The 17,541-nt window shown below is 38.1% G+C and overlaps 1 protein-coding gene across 2 annotated transcripts in view; it reads right to left on the reverse strand.

Moving 5' to 3' along the window:
• Window positions 1-17,541, reverse strand: part of ZNRF2 (zinc and ring finger 2) — a 1,389,094-nt gene that overhangs the window by 71,310 nt on the left and 1,300,243 nt on the right. For both annotated transcript variants that reach the window (XM_044065030.1, XM_044065029.1), the window contains exon 3: window positions 13,691-13,796. In XM_044065030.1, coding sequence (XP_043920965.1) covers window positions 13,691-13,796 — 106 coding nt within the window. The remainder of the gene's footprint in view (window positions 1-13,690; window positions 13,797-17,541) is intronic.

A 17,541-nucleotide genomic window follows, 5' to 3' on the forward strand; every position in this document is an offset into this window, starting at 1 on the left:
CACTAAGGGCTTTTCATCCAGAAAAAAGGAGGTCATTGTCCCACTGTATTCATCCCTCATTAGACCCATTATAGAATACAACACCCCATTTGGTATGTACCTCTCAAGACATCTGCAACAAATGGAAAGGCCACAGAAATACCTCACTAAAAGAATCACAGGCCTAAAGCAGATACCCTATGCTAACCGCCTTAAAAAACTCCAGCTATACTCTGTCACATATCGTCTATTCCGAGGTGATCTCTGCTTAACATACAAGGCCATGTCAAGCCCAGAGCTGTTGGACATGCTACACTTAAAGAAATCCCAATCCCTCAGAGCCACACGCTCCAGGGATCTAAACCTTGTCATCACAATAAACAAAACATGCTGGAGGGATAGGTTCCTGACCCAGAGACTCCCCAGACTCTGGAATAGATTGCCCATACATGTCAAGCAGAGCGCCTCTTTGGCCCGCTTTAAAAGGAACCTTGATGATTGGATGGGAGAAAGGAAATTCACCCCAGGGATCATGTCAGTCAAGTCAGCTAGACGGGGGTCCAGGGAAGTAAATAGTGTGGGAAGAAATAGCCAGGGAATTGTTATGGCTAGGCTTGTATAGGCCCTAGGGCCGATAGCCTAGTACAAACCTATGAACCTATTTGCTGATATAATTCTCAGGCTGGTAAGGAAGTCCAGAAATCTGATGAGCAAAGATGTGACACAGATGGAAGGATGTGTAAGCTGATATGTTACAGTGACTGTACATATGTGTAAAAAGCTCAGGACATCCAGTAAGCAACACAGCCTGAATAGTCTAATGTTTGAAATTTGGAATTCCATTAAGTGACTACATTAACCATGTCACACCATTATATAGTTAAAAGTAAGTTGATATGTTACAGTGACTGTACATGGTGTAAATGACCTAGCATACCTCACTGCACTATATGAAAAGAGACAGAAGAGAACTCTCAGGATATGTGTCATAGATGAGTATGAGCCTTGCACTGAGCAGCAGTCTACCTTCATCAAGGATAATACCACAGCACAAACACAGAAATAATTGATTTTAATAACTGACTTAGTTTCTGGTGTCACTCCAGAAGCTTCCAATTATCTGTCAGCAAAGGAAAACATGGTCAAATGACCACGCTGCTTTGCCAAGGATGGGTTGTACCTGTCCCCCTAGGCTTTTGGATATATTTTATTCTCCAGCCTACAAATCTCTTTACTCATACTTATATTTATATTCTTGGGTTCTTGGTTCCACCATCTCTCTACTTCCTACAGAGTCTAAAACTATACCCACCCCCCTCAGAGCCTTTTTAGGCAATGCCAAAAAGACAAAACTACCAAAATAATGAAAAAGTCGACAAGCAACCTTAAGGTGTTATTGCTCAATGCTTGGAGTCTAAACAAAACCCCTCTTCATTCCGGAGAATGTAGACATTAGTGTCATGAACAAAACTTGGTTTAAAGGCATACAAAGTACTCTGGGGGTGCAAGGCTACAGTGCCTTCCACATATTTAGACCAACAACTGCACAGACTGGGGCCAAAGGTGGAGGTATTTCGATCTATGTTAGCAACAAACATTATCTCCAGGTTGAATAAAAAGGATGATAATGTGGAGCTCATCCATGTGCAAGTCACCATATGTGAGGTCCCTCATCATATTATGGCTAGCTATAGGTCACCATCTATATCTCTAGAGTCTCATGACTCTTACCTAAACCTAACAGAGGCACTCACCATCCAACCAAACACTCTATTCATGGGTGACTTTAACTAGCCCTCTATAGACTGGGAAATGTACACCACCTCAAACTCACAGGCACAGCACTTCCTAAAATAGACAGTGCACACTCCAACCAGAGGATGAAACATTCTGGATCTCTTACTTACTAACATGGGAGAGCAATGTATATATAAAATTTGGTAGAACTATTTTTCCTTCACAGTAACAGAGGTTTGGTAATCATGGTAACAGTGTGATATTTTTAGAACACAGCATCTGCAAGTACATAAAAGAAATATGCAGTAAACAAGTGTGATTAGTTTAACAGAATGTGCTTGTGTGGAACAAAAGTATTATACTTCTCAATGTTTTTGTAACAAATGGCATTAGCAATACAGGCTTGTTGAAATATCATAAACAGGTGAATCTATACAGATATTCAAGAGAATGAACTTGCTAAATGGAAATGGCTAACAGCAGAAAAAGCTACATACTATCCTATCAATGAAAGGACATTTTGGCCTTGCTGAGAACTGGTTTTCTCTGGATGAGATAAGAATGCAAACAAAGAATGATTCAATACAGGAAAATAATGTTTTTATCAAAGACACAGTTCTGAAACTAGACAGTGGCTGCAAAAGAATATCTGGAGGACATTTTGTAATCTGAGTCAGCTGAGGAAGTGCAGTGTATCTGAGAATGATCTAGGTTACAAAGAAAATGTTTATAATCTCACAGTAGTGCTTGGCTGGCTTGTTTCAATAAATTCTTCAGTATCCGAATATACAGTTGTACAGTTAGTCCGTGTACCTGCTGATAATTCAATTTAGCACATACTGCATATCTTGACCTGGCTAAGGCATCTGATACAATACCCCAACTCAGTCACTGTTAACAAGCTCTCTGAGCTAGGAGTAAACCCTTATATAACTCGCTGGATTGTTAGGATCAGTAAGACCACCTCCACCAAGAGACCTGCTACCAGTGGAGTACCCCAGGGCTTTGTGCCAGTCTGTTCCTGCTTGGCATCTACTTCTCAGAAGTCAAGGTACATTAAAAGCCTTTAGCACGCCAAGTTCACAGATGACTGTAAACTGGGAGCTATTACAGATTACACGAACATCTTCATAGGTTCATAGGTGTGTACTAGGCTAACGACCACAACGGCCTTTTTAAACCTAACCATGCATCCCAAATCTCTGACAAGTTCTTGTACCCTTAATAAGGATAAGCAATGACTTGGGAGATGAAACAACTACAAGCAGAGGCATGGGAGATGAACCATTTACAGGTTGCCTGTGTCCATTAGAGACAAAGGTGCCAAAGCAGGAATTAATTTCCTTTTCCCCATCTAATTGTCCAGGTTACACTTAAATTGGATAAGGGAGGAACTCTGCTTCACATGGACGGGGAGCCTGTCCAGACAAGGGGTAGTCTCTGGGATACATACCTGTCTCTCCAGCAGGTCCTATTTATACCACAGGCAAGATTTAAGTCTTTAGAACAGGTAACTCTGGTGCTGTTTGTTTTGCAGATATGCAGGAGGTTTGTCACGGTGGGGTTTGACCATGCCTTGTACGTTAGGCATAGACTTCCCCTCAACAGCCTGTAGTAGATGGAATACTGAGATAGGGCCTAGAGGTGGTCTGCATAGGACAAGTTACTTATGGCCTGTATTCTTTTAGTGATGAACCTCTGTAGATGTTCCAGTTCTTGGATGTGCCTGGTTAAGTACAGACCAAAGAGAGCACTGTACACTATGACAGGTCTGATGAATGCCGAATATAGTTGAAGAATGACCTCCTTGGAACTAGATGCCATACCTTTGTTTATAAATTGCACAACACAGAAAGACTCCCTCACTATTGCAGACACATGATGGTCAAAAGCTCGATTACTGTCTATATGTGTCCCCAAGTCCTTGACTACTGCATCAACTCTTGAAGGGAGGGGGGTGTTGTCAACATGATTGTTACCAGGGATGGATGACTTCTCAAAGAATACTATTATGCATTTCTTGGCATACAGTTTTAGTCCATGGCTCTGACACAGTTATTTATTTATGTCAGCTCTTCCTGGAGAACGTTTGAGTCGGGGGGGGGGGGGATTCTATGACATCTCCTAATTTGCAATCATTTGCAATTTGTAGCCTTTTCCTGGTAGATGCTTTGAATAGCAACTAGACCAATAAGGAAAATCCAACACATATATTCACGGCCCAATCAGAAACAGTCAGGAATCAATGCATTCTGCTCCTTCTCTCACCAGGAGCAAAATATAAGAACAGATTCCAAGCTGGCACTTATGGAGTAGTTATTAAGCTTTCTGGTGATCAGCAGTCTCTATGAAATAATGTCCCTATGCTCCTTCTCTTACTAGGAGGAAAAACATAATCACTAATCGCAAGATAACTACCGAGAGGCAGAATCTGGGCTCTCCACTAAATGGTGGTCTTGGACTAGATGTTGCAGATTTTAAAGATAAGATGGACAAAAATGGGTTAATATCCTAAGAACTGCAGTGTGTACCAAGCAGTTAGACATGAAAGAGGGTTTAACACAGGTGCCAAAGTCATGGCCTAAAACTTAATGTCAAAAAATGCATTATAGTGCCCTTTGGGAAACTGTCAACACAAGTTAATTACTACATCAATAAAATGTCCATAACAATCAACCCAACAGTAAGGGATCTGGGAACATATGTATACTGCAACCTGGCCTTTGACCAGCCTGTAGTTAAAATGATAAGAAAATCATTCTATGTCATTCAGCTTATACGTAAGGGTACATCCAGGTCCAAGGAAGATGTAGTACCACTCTACTCTGTCCTTATCATACCTATCATTGAATACAATGCCCCTTTGGCATGTATTTTACCAGACACTTGCAACAGCTGGAACACCCACAAAGGTTTTACACCAAGAGAATTCAGGACATGAATACCCTGACCTACACTGATCACCTAGAACTCTGCCTCTACATTCAGTATCCTACAAACTGCTGAGAGATGTTTGCCTGGCTTACAGGGCTTCCTTAGACTCAGCCCTGATGAATCTGTTGCACATGTGCAAAAAAAAAAAAAACACCAGAAAAACTAGATCCAGGGATCTGATCTCTGCTTCTGACATAAACAGAACATGTTTGATAGACAGATTTGTGTCCAAAGGATCCCCACACTATGGAATAGGTAAAACAGAGTTTATCCTTGACCCTATTCAAACAAAACCTTGACAACTGGATGGGAAATCGTAAATTTACCCCCCCCCAGTCTGGCCCCCATGTCATTTATGGACAGAGGCCATCAATAAGAAAAGTATTATTCTAACAGCCCCTATAAATCCATAGCTACCTGCCTACTAACATGCCTCCCCCTGCCTATGATACTTGGGACCCAAATATTTTGTGGTGCGCAGCTAGTCTTTTAAAGGCCCTCATGGTCATTAGGCTAGTAACAACCTATGAACCTATGAAAAGTAGATTTTTAGGACATTTATACAGTAATTCTACTACTACATTATTTTTTCACAGTAACAGAGTCATTTAAAAAAATTAATAAGACATATGAAGTACATACAACATACGCACACAAACTTACACACATGTATATAAATACATTTTATTTTCTTATTCCAGCATTATCTGGTTTAGGGTCACGGGAAGGTTTGTTAATATCATGACATGCATGTCATGTGCCCTGTTTCATACAGGGGTTGACATAATAATTCTGAACAGTCACCTACTGCATTATTAATTTGACATTTAGGTATAGTTTTTAAAAGTATCTAGAAACAGTGAAATGCATGACACTGCTTTTCAATGCAACTTCTTAGCTGATTTAACACCTGATGTTTGCCAATCTGTAATATACAATAGTTTAAAAAATTGGTGACTTCACATCATCCCATTTTTTATGTGTTAACAGCTTTTTTGGTAATCAGTTACCATTTTGTTTACATTGCAGAGTATCATGTGCAAACATGTTACACTTGTTGGCAGTTTGTTTCAAATTAATTTAATTTTTGTTATAGTTACTTTTCAACAAAACAAGGTCCTGCACTTAGCAATGCTTTTAGGTATTAAAATACTATATATGTACACACACACACACACACACACACACACACACACACACACACACACACACACACACACACACACACACACACACACACACACACCTATATAACTTTTTTCAAACAAATTAATACAAATGACACTTTAACCTTCAACTTACAGTAATAATAGTTGTGGTGCGCCACACTGCAAAGTGGTACTGGAAGCTTGATGAGCCAACAATGGCTCTGATATTAAATGATTTATTTTTCTTACACCACAGCCTTGTAACAAGAGACAGGAAGAAGAACATAAACCAACCTTCCTACACTTTTTCTAAAGGAAAACACGTTGAGGTTCTAAATTTTAATTCATGCTACATGCATTGTTCTGCATTTTAATTCTTGCTGAGTGTGTATATGTATGCATACATAAATTTGTGGCATGTGTATTTCAGCATGTCTGTGTGCATATATGTATACACACACGCATGCAAACACATCTCTGTCTTTACACTGTGTGTGTGTGTGTGTGTGTGTATATGCAAATGTGCAAATCCAACAACCTCTAAAAGCTGAAAACGACAGCACTATTAAAAACTTATTACTTGATGAAATAAAAGAATGAGTGTATAGTATGAGCAGTTTGTTAAAATAATGAATTTTGACACATTAAACTAATTTCTTTTTATTTTTTTAAGAGAATTAAGTTGTTTTTAGCATATATCAACTTCAGGTTCATTGAAGTAGGATAAGTGTTTATGTTCCATCAAGGCCCTTTTCTCCTGAACTCTTCCTATATTAACCCCCCCCCCCCCACTATTGTGAAAACTCATACTTAGCAAATTTAGAGATGTGAGGGGATTGAGTGGTGCAGGGAGCTTGCATCACTACAAAAATGTTCTAAATTATTTCAATGATGCAGGTTTTGCTTAGTTGTGTGTGAAATACTGGCTTATTATGAAGGTTTCATCTTCTCTTTAGAATCTACTTCTCTGATGTGAAAGCAGACATTCAAGGCCTGTGGCTGACTAAATACATGGGTGATTGCAAACTAGATATAATAAGAAATTCCCCAACCACCTCTTACATTCTCCAAGAGAGGCTAGGTAGATTCAGCACTTGGTGCTCCAAAGATAGCCTTAACTCAAAAAAAAATAATATAGCTGCATTTGGGGAACAGTTCTAGTCCACTGATTATTGTACAAATGGAACATACTTAAGGCTAAGAATGTTATTAAAGATCTCAAAATGCTCACGGGCAATTAAATGTCCTTTGATCATTATGTATCATCTGCATTAAGAAAATCGTTTTACACTGCTTAATTAATTATTAAAGGTAGATTTTTGTATGCATCTCACCAAACATGCAAGCCGACATGACAGACTTCAACATTTTCCAACCAGGCCAATCATAGACCTTGTCTAGCCTAGTTATCCAGACAGACCATGTCATACAAACAACTCCATGAAGATCTTGGTCTTGGGACACCAGCCCTAAACCTCAGAAACATAAGAATGTATTCGTCAGTCTCGGCTAACATCATAAAATAACTATGACTTTTTGGATACATGGATTCATTACACAAAGAATTCTCTACCTATAGGGCAAACTTCCCTTGTATATTTAACAGTGCAACACTTTGGCCTCTTTCAAGTTAAGTTTTGACTACTAGATGAGCTCATATAAAAATCATTCCTGGCGTTAGTAGTACAACCCTTGCCAAGATGGGAAGTAAACCCACTGGCTAATGGTTCATGGCTACACACACTCTCTCTACAGATACACACACACACACACACACACACACACACACACACACACACACACACACACACACACACATATATATATGGATACAAGTGTGTGTGCATGTTTGTAAGTGTGCGTGTGTAAACATATTCTGTAATGATCTGGGGTTCTGTCCAGTAATGATTCCCTGCATTATACTTGCTGACTGCTATAGGTTCATATGTTCATAGGTAGGTACTAGGCTATTGGCCCTAGGGCCTATATAAGCCTAGCCAAAAAGGTACCCTGGCTTTCGCCACCCAAGAAAATTATTTTCCGGTGCCCCTGTCAAGCAGAGTCACAGAAGTGATCCCCGGGGTGAATTTCCTCTCTCCCATTGAATCATCTAATTTTTTCTTGAAGAGTGCTAATGAGGAGCTATGATGGAGTCTGGCTTCCCATGACCCTAACGTGGATAATGCTGGCATGAGAAAATAAGTGAAATGTATGTATATGTGTGTGTGTGTGTGTGTGTGTGTGTGTGTGTGTGTGTGTGTGTGTGTGTGTGTGTGTGTATATATATATATATATATATATATATATATATATATATATATATATATATATATATATATATATATATATATATGTTGGTCTGACTGTGTGTATTTTATATATATGTTTGTAAAATCACTGGCATCTGGTGAGTTCAAAGCAAAAGGGGTTTGCTTGAAGTAAATAAATGAGTGGAGCAGGGCTATATTACTGTAAGGTTAACTCTGTGACAAATTACAGTTTAACAAAAATAATTACAAACTACTGCACATGCTAAACGTCTCCCAGTATTACTTTTCTCATCAGAATACATGTCAGACTTACAAAGTATGTACAGCTTCTTTAATAAAGACGTATACCTCAGATGCCTGACTGTGAGGAAATAAAAAAAATGGCCAAGTAATGTATTTCAACGTGCTTCACACAAGAAAATGCACACAGCCTTACCAAATCAGAGCAGTGACTATTTAACTGTAATCAAATGACATAAGGGGTTAGTCACTTTCATCCACAGACTGCCTCTGTATCCAATATAGACAACAGCAATAATAATAATAATAATAATAATAATAATGATAATAATAATGGTAATGTATTTTGACTTACTTTATTTAAATACACACACTAGCCTTTATACTAGAGATTGATTGTTTAAATGTGAGCTAACAGCAAACAATGTCAGCAATTTTCTTTAACAGACTGCCTTTGTGTCCAGCCATTAAAGTCTGTTTATTGACTGTGCATGCTTCACACATCTCACTGTAATCAATTAAATGAATTTATAAAATATAGTAATGTATTTCGATTGTTTTCTGTCAGACCCATGCAGTGCAATTCAATACAACCCCCAACAAACGCAAACACTTGTATCTGCTAATTCTAGCCACTTTATTGTGTACACCTCATGTATCTGAGTAAACTCAATGGAATTAATAAATAACTAGCCATAGTAATGTTACTTCAGCTGCTGCAGACAAGCAGTGCAAGCCACTGGACCCCCACCCCATATTCATACATACAAATACATGTGAATGCATCCGCCAGTTACAGATAATATACTTCAGTTGTCTGATTTGATCAAAAGAATGAATGCATGAGTACATAAATAAATACATAAACAATGACCACACTAGTGTATTTCATCTTGTTGCTGTCAGACACATACAGTACAAATCACTGTAATTCTCCCTTTCACACACAGTCATGTGAACTCCAATTACAGCTATTGCTGCTTTGACTAAATACCTTAGATGGCTGACTGTGATCAAATGACTGAATAAATAAATGGTCAGTATAATTTAGTTTTGCTCATTGTTTTCACACACATACAGGGCAACCCACTGATATCCCTCAAATGCACAACACACACACATATAAATATATATATATATATATATATATATATATATATATATATATATATATATATATAGATATATATAAAATAAAAAACATTTTTGGGACTTTGACATGTTATTTCCACTGAAAGAACTCTGTTTGCAGATACTTCTGAATGCAGAGATGACACCAGGTCTCAATGAGCACTTGAATCTAAAGTGGGCATTGAGATGGTTAGCCTAAACTTGTTTGACTTGTTTAACCACGCCCTGCAATCACTGATTAGCTACTATACTTACATCTGTTTGTTCTCAGACTTTTGATAGGCTCACTAACCTTTTTTATTTAAGCATTCTTATAGGGTAGTTTCCTTGTCAGTTTATGGTATTTACATCACGCATTGTATTAATGTGCACAGTTTAAATCTTTAGTTTACAGTTTTTCTCAACTATATTATTTCTGAAGTTCTGACAGCACTACAGAAAGAAAGTGCTTAACAACAGTTTCGAATCAGTGTCGTTTTTCTCATATATTTTTAATACGAAGCTTCCTCTCATATATATGTATATATAGATATATGTATATGTAAAATACACACACACACACACACACACACACACACACAATATAAAATAAAAAATACTTACTGTACTTCAGGCTGACTGGCAGGAAGACTTTTGAACAGACAACCACAAACATCGCCAGCACAAGAAATCAAACTACACACAATTTTTATTTGGATTTATTTTCTGGGGTACAGCACTGATCTTCGTGGATCTTTTTCAGACTCAACTCAGGAGTGGTGTCTGGTTAAGGTAATAAAAAGTAAAACTTTTAATTACAAAAAAATCCCTGTGCTCACACTGCCAGAGCCCATTCACAGCTGTTGTATTCAGACATTTGTCACCCAAGGCAACTTAAGCCATGGAAGAACACTACTCACTACTTTGTCTAGTGGCCCAACCAGCTTTCATGGAAGCAGAGTTTCAGTCCTCAGAACTGACAGGTAGGCATGTAATAAAGCATAATTATCTTATTCTCAATCATGAAGGATGTGAAAAACCAGGGTTGTTTAAAACTCAGTCAAGCCAAGTAAGATTATTTTTTTTAATACAGAAATCAGAAGTCTGTAAAGCACTGACAGCTAAGTTCAAAAATGAAAAAGTTGGTATTAAAAAAGCAAAAAAAAAAAAAAAAACACTGCCAAAACAATTTTTCACTTGAAGAATAAAACACACATATGATTGTATGTTACGGGAAAGCATAACAAATCATTAGTTCATGTTCTGCTAGAAAGCAAAATCCATTACAACTGAGTATGCATAAGTAGAACTTGTCAGCTATACTTGCTGCAAAGATGGAACTTGGAGACTAAAGTAGTTTGACATTGTATATACTTTTATTCTTCTTTTACAGGGGACTGTACCCCCAAGATATTTTTTGAATTAAAAAAGCTTACATTTACTTCCAGGTTGTACTACCTTGGAATTGGTATATTTAGTCATTGGAGAGTGTGTGTGTGTGTGTGTGTGTGTGTGTGTGTGTGTGGGGGGGGGTAAGCCCTCCCTATTTGAAAAAGTAAGTAAAATAATCGCATTAAACCATATACTTCTGAAAGACTGATTGATGCTATTCAGAGGTCTTATCAAAAGTATTTTTTGCCATTTTGTGTACACTTATCATCATCTTCTTTCAGCTGTTCCCATTAGGGGTCGCCATAGCGGATCATCTGTTTCCATTTCTTCCTGTCCTCTGCATCTTGCTCTGTCACACCAACCACATGCATGTCCTCTCCCACCACATCCATAAACCTTATCTTAGGCCTTCCTTTTTTTCTGTTACCTGGTAACTCCATCCTTAGCATCTTTTTCCCAATATACTCAGCATCCCTCCTCAGCACATGTCCAAACCAACGTAATCTTGCCTCTCTAACTTTGTCTCCAAACCTTCCAACCTGGGCTGACCCTCTAATATACTTATTCTTAATCCTGTCCACCCTCGTCACACCCAGTGCAAATCTTAACATCTTTAACTCTGCCACATCCAGCTCTAACTCCTGCCTTTTTGTCACTGCCACTGTCTCCAACCCATATAACATAGCTGGTCTCACTACCCTCTTTGTAGACCTTCCCTTTCACTCTTACTGGTACTCGTCTGTCACAAATCACTCCTGACATTCTTCTCCACCCACTCCATCTTGCCTGTACTCTCTTCTTCACCTCTCTTCCACACACTCACCATTACTCTGAACTACTGATCCCAAGTATTTAAACTCATCCACCTTCACCACCTCTGCTCCTTGCATCCTCACCATTCCTCTATCCTCCCTCTCATTCACACATATATATTCTGTCTTAGTCCTGCTGACCTTCATTCCTCTTGTCTCTAGAGCATATCTCCATCTGTCCAGGGCCTCCTCCACCTGTTCCCTACTCTCACTACAGATCACAATGTCATCTGCAAACATCATAGTCCACAGGGACTCCTGTATGATATGAAAAAAGAGCAAAATGTGAAATGAAAAAAATAAATTTGGTAATTTACTATGCTCCCATATTATTAGTGTATTGTATTCCTGTCGAATACACTACTTGTATTTTTTTCCCCCCTCTGCCTGCTGATCATCACGCTTCCTTCTACTGGACTCAATCCCACTCATTCTTACGCAGTAGGGAGAACCCAGGTCCGCTATGGTGAGACACACCCTGGTAGCCATGACAGAATTTATGCAAGTCATAACCCCTACCATGGCAGGGGGATGGGCTACTAATTCACTGTGGGGACTCAATGCCCTACACTTCATTTGTATTTGGTTGCCTATGATTTACTTATGGACATAAAATGATGCACCGGGCCAGTCCACTGTACCTGGATCTCAAATTAATTAGTCAAGGTCTACGGCAAAAACTTAACTGAAAATAAACAGTTTTCAGGAATAGATGTCATTGACATCAGAGAACTGAACACATACAAAGAAGCAAAGCATTGCCAAACAAAAATAAGGACAATTCATACTAAAGATGACACATAGTTTCATAGATATAAGCCATCTGATTTACTTTACAAATGTTTACAAAAAATCACCTTTAAATTCACATTATATACACAATGTATGTGGAGTCTGAAAACTACCTGGCAATTGCTGCAGAGGATTAAGGGTATAAGATGTTGATGAGCTGCTTTCCATAGTCCAGGGTAAGATTCCATCAGCCTCCAGTTGCCTACTTTGTGCCTTTGAGCAAATCATTTAACCAGAGCGCTCCCAGGCTGCTCCTAAAAGGCACACTTGTATCCAGTGGGCTTACCCACTAAACAAATATATAAATTAAATATAAAAGATGAGATTGTACCATTTGAACAAACCATGGAAAACTGCTTCTGAGAATTAAAGGGGGTTAGTTACTAGAAAAGATAATCCTGGCTTAATTCATAAGACATATGTCAATCCACTACCTTAAATAGAAGTATCAGAAAAAAAAATTACAAATTATTCTGTTCTGACAAGCAGCACTTACAAGTGCCCACAAAATGTGTTTTTGAGACTTGCTTGGAGGTACCTGCTTTCTGTGATTGCTATGGTTCAGTGATGATAAATGAATCACTTCAATTCCAATTCCTAGATTCTGAACAGTGAATTCACTGTGTTCCGTGATGCTTTGACCTACAGTTATGAATATTAAGTACGGAGGTACATGGATTTTGCCCCTACAGAAAATGGAATTTTTCTGTACTTCAATGTTAAGATCTTTAATGTGATCATCATTAAAGAAGTATACAACATCTGACTTAGTATGCCAACGTAATAACTCATATAGTGCCACAACTGTACATTACAGAAAACATTGACAAAATGAGGATCAGTAACTACTGCACATAAGGAAATACCAGTACATTCAGTTTTAGAGGGCTTCAGAACGCAACAGAATTGACACATTCCAAAACAATTCTGGAAATGCTGAGAAATACTCTGCTTTGTCTAATATGTTGTGGGAAAAAACAGAAACTTATAAAGAAAAAATTTAAGATAAAAAAGTGGGTCAAAAGTTGATGCATGTAATTAACAGTGAAAATCAATGCACTCATTTCAATAAGTTAAATAAGAAAGGTTTTAAAAAAACCTTTACCTTCCTATATTTCCTTTTCCTTGCAAATAGCTATCCAAGGACATTAAATCCATCCCACTGAAAAAAGCCATGCTGACAAGAATGTTTCTGGAAAACATACAGTACATTTACAAGATAAAAATGCATTTGTTTGCTATATTAATTGAATGATTCAGGATTAGAATTCCTTACCCTTTATGGTATATACATAAGCAGGGCAGGCGTGCGATTGTATCCCCTTGCTGCATCTCTTCAAGGCATATTGCACATTCCCCAGTATCTTTACTTAGTACGTCCTCTGCAGGAAGACAAGCAGAGCATGGAAGTGTAAGAAACAGTGCAGAGTTTCTGTTAGGTGTAAGCATACATTTTACACATGCTTATATCATATATTCATAAGCACTCTGACAGAGTAATGCATCCAGCAAAATAAAAAATATACTACATTTATTAAGGAGCTGTTTATGCACCATCTTCCTTAATGAAAAAATACAGCCTCATTTTATTAATAAGCTGTAATTATGTGAAACAGCACTTAATTCAGTTTTTCAGTCACAAGTTTTAATTTCTGAAATACTAAAAATATCAGTGCTAAAAAATGTCAGTAGTAAATTGCACAAGCCATTTTTCAGCAGTACTTTCACAAAGGTACAATCTCACTTAGGTGATATACGAAAAGTAAATTATTTTATGACATTAAGAATCATAATCAAACTTTTCAATTTGCACCTCACACTGTAAACAAACGTAACAGAAATGGCAAAAACATGGGTCTACAAGCTTAACTTACTAAAGTTTTGCAGCAAGTAGAATGACTTGCCATTTTAGACCAAAAACATAATTTGGCTGGGATTTGAAAATTACCAAACGCCGCAGGCATGAGATACTTTAATGAAAACACTGGACCAGATTCAATAACACCTACATTAAGTGTACACGATCTGTATTCAAGAACATCCCTACCACATTTTTTTTTTGCTTTCTAGTCATTCTGAAAGATTATACTTAGTGTACATGTAGTCTATACTTTGTGGTAACCTTTATTAATCCTCCTCTGCATTTAAAGCTGCAAGAAAATCAGTAGGAAAACTAAAATTAGGAGGAAGAAGATGCGGGTTATGCTTGTGTTGTCTGTTCACTCAGAACAGTGTGCACAATGTTGGCATTAATGAATCCCAAGGGCTGGGTTTTTAGTCAAATGAAGTATCAGCTGACACAGTTTAAAGTACTGCTGTAAAGATGATTTAGCAATACAAAACAGAAATGATTATTTTAGGCTTGAAATGTGTCCCTTATCACATTCATTAGATGTTCCCAAGAAATGGAAACATTGCAACTATTACAACAGCAGGGTTATACATCTTAAATTTAATTCAGGCTCATAGTATTGACGGCTAACCAGTAATATAGCTTTAGAATTTCAAAATTGTGTTATAAAAAACAGTAGCCCCATGGAAAAATATTTTCAATTACTGCTTGAAAGATGATTTCACACAGAAGACAAATGTTCATTTCAGCTAAAGCACAATAATTTGAAAATTATCATCTAAAGCATTCTTGGAATAATGCAAGTCAAAAGAAGCAATTTGAGTTTCGGGTACAAATATTATAAACTAATAATGCTAGAAAGTATGGTCCACCAATTACTTTACAGTAATGCATGTCATGAACTACAGCAGGAGGAATTATTAATCTCTTCCTGGAAATGAACTGAAAGACTGACTATCAAGTCAGACACCGTGAAAGAACAAAACCAGTACAATTACTAAATCAGTAAAATTATGACCTAGAGAAGGACAACTACAGATAACATAATTGTTAACTTCTGTGTTGAAATGCTTTCAAAAATACAATGAAATGGAAAGGCCACAGAATTGCAAGTGTGGATAAGTTATTTGCATAAAGTCAAAGGGATACACATTATTAGAGAAGCAGATGAGCACAGTGACTTGGCTTGCTTTCCTTTCTCATACTTTTTATGTGTGCCTAGATAGCATGTGACTGAGGGCTACAATCTTTCCTGTTCTATGTACAAATTTGTTACCGGGGGGGGGGGGGTTACTTAGGTTCATAGGTGTGTACCAGGCTAACAACAACAGGGGCCTTTTTAAACTTAGCTATGCATTCCAAATCTCTGAGTAGCATACCTCTCAAACTCTTGGAGTAAGAAATCTGAACAAAACCATAAATAAAAATGGGACAAAGGCCAAGAAATACAGTCAAACTTTAAACACTGCTCTTACAAACTTAGAAAGTTAGTAGAATAACAGGTTGTGCATTAGTATGAATTTTCTGAAGGGTATGAAGCCTGAAGCTCAAATGTCCATCATTATTTTCTAACTTCAATCTTTAATGATTTGCCACTAATATGCCATAAAACCAGAATTTTATGAAAAATGAACCAAAATATGAGGCAAAAATCTGGACATTCTGCGAAAATCTGTACAGCTGAGAGGTATGCTGAGTAGTTCTAGTACCTTGGTATGTGTAAAAGCAAGGGCTTGGGAGATAAAACATTTACAAGTAATGGCTTAGGAGATGGACCATTTACAGACTGCTTGTGTCCATTGGAGATACAGGTCCTAAACCAGAGATGAATTTTCTGTTCCCTATCCAATTGTCTAAGCTACTCTTGAATTGTGCTGACAGGAACTCTATTCACAAGAATTGGGAACCTGTTCCAAAAAAGGGGTAATATTTGGGATACATACCTGTCACAGCAGCGGATCCTATTTATATCACAGGCAAGGTTTATTAAGTCTTTAGAATAGGTAATTCTGGTGCTACTTGGTTTGCGGATCTGCAGGAGGTCAATCAGGTTGGGTCTGCCAATGCCTTGTAGGTCAGGCACAGATCTCCCCTCAAGGGTCTGTAGGAGACATAATACAGGGACAAGGCCTTGAGGTGGGCTGCAGAGGACATGTTAATTACTTCTTTTATTCTTTTAGTTAGGAACCTCTGTAGACGTTCCAGTTGTTGGATGTGCCTGGTTAGGTACATACCAAATGGGGTACTGTACTCAATGACAGGTCTGGTGAATGCTGAGTACAGTGGAACAATGATCTCCTTGGACCTAGATGTCATAACTTTTTTTATATGTTGCACAGCATAGAATGGTATATATATATATATATATATATATATATGATGGTCAAAAGCTAGATTATTGTCTATGTGTGTTCCCAAGTCCTTGAGTATTGGGTCATCTCTTAGGGGTGTATTGTCAATATGATAGTTGCTATGGGTGGATGACTTTCTGAAAGATACTCTTATGCATTTCTTGGCATTTAGTTTTAGTCTATGGCCCTGACACAAGTTGACTATCTGTGTCAGCCCCTCATGGAGAACTTTTGGGTTATTGGGGTATTCTATGACTTCTCCTAATTTGCAATCATCTGCAAATTTAGTCAGCCAGAGGCCCCTGACATTGGTTTTGACTTCAGAGAAGTAAATGCCAAAAAGGAGCAGTCCCAGAATCAATCCCTGAGGGACTCCACTTGTGACTGGCCTCTTTGTAGATGTAGACTCCCCAGTTCTAACTTCCTGGGTCTTGTACGTAAGCCAGATGGCTATCCACTGGGTGACATAATGGTTTATACCAAACCTCTTGAGTTTGTCAACAATGCCCAAGTGGAGTATTGTGTCAAATGCCTTAGCCAGGTCAAGATAGATAGTGTGAACCATTCTGCCTCATCCATTGCTTTGTGACCTTCTCAAAGAAGTTCACCAGGTTGAAAAGACATGACCTGCCCTTGACGAAACCAAACTGGGTTTGGTCCAGTGTCTGGAGGTTTCCTATATCACTGCTAATCATTTCCATAATTCTTTCCATGGCTTTGCAAATACTAGTAAGACTTACGAATCTGTAGTTTTCAGAGTCTGTAGATGGCCCACCTCTGTGCAGAATGATGACTGTTGCTCCCCATTTGAGACTCACAAAGCCTGTTTGGAGGCTGCAGCTAAACAGCAACTCCAGATGGCCTGATAGTTCATATTTCATACTATTTAGAAAGCATCCTGGAAAACAGCCTGGGCCCATAGAT

The sequence above is a fragment of the Protopterus annectens genome, chromosome 3.part0 (genome assembly GCF_019279795.1).
Source record: "Protopterus annectens isolate FY-2018-M chromosome 3.part0, PAN1.0, whole genome shotgun sequence".
Lineage (NCBI taxonomy): Eukaryota > Metazoa > Chordata > Ceratodontiformes > Protopteridae > Protopterus > Protopterus annectens.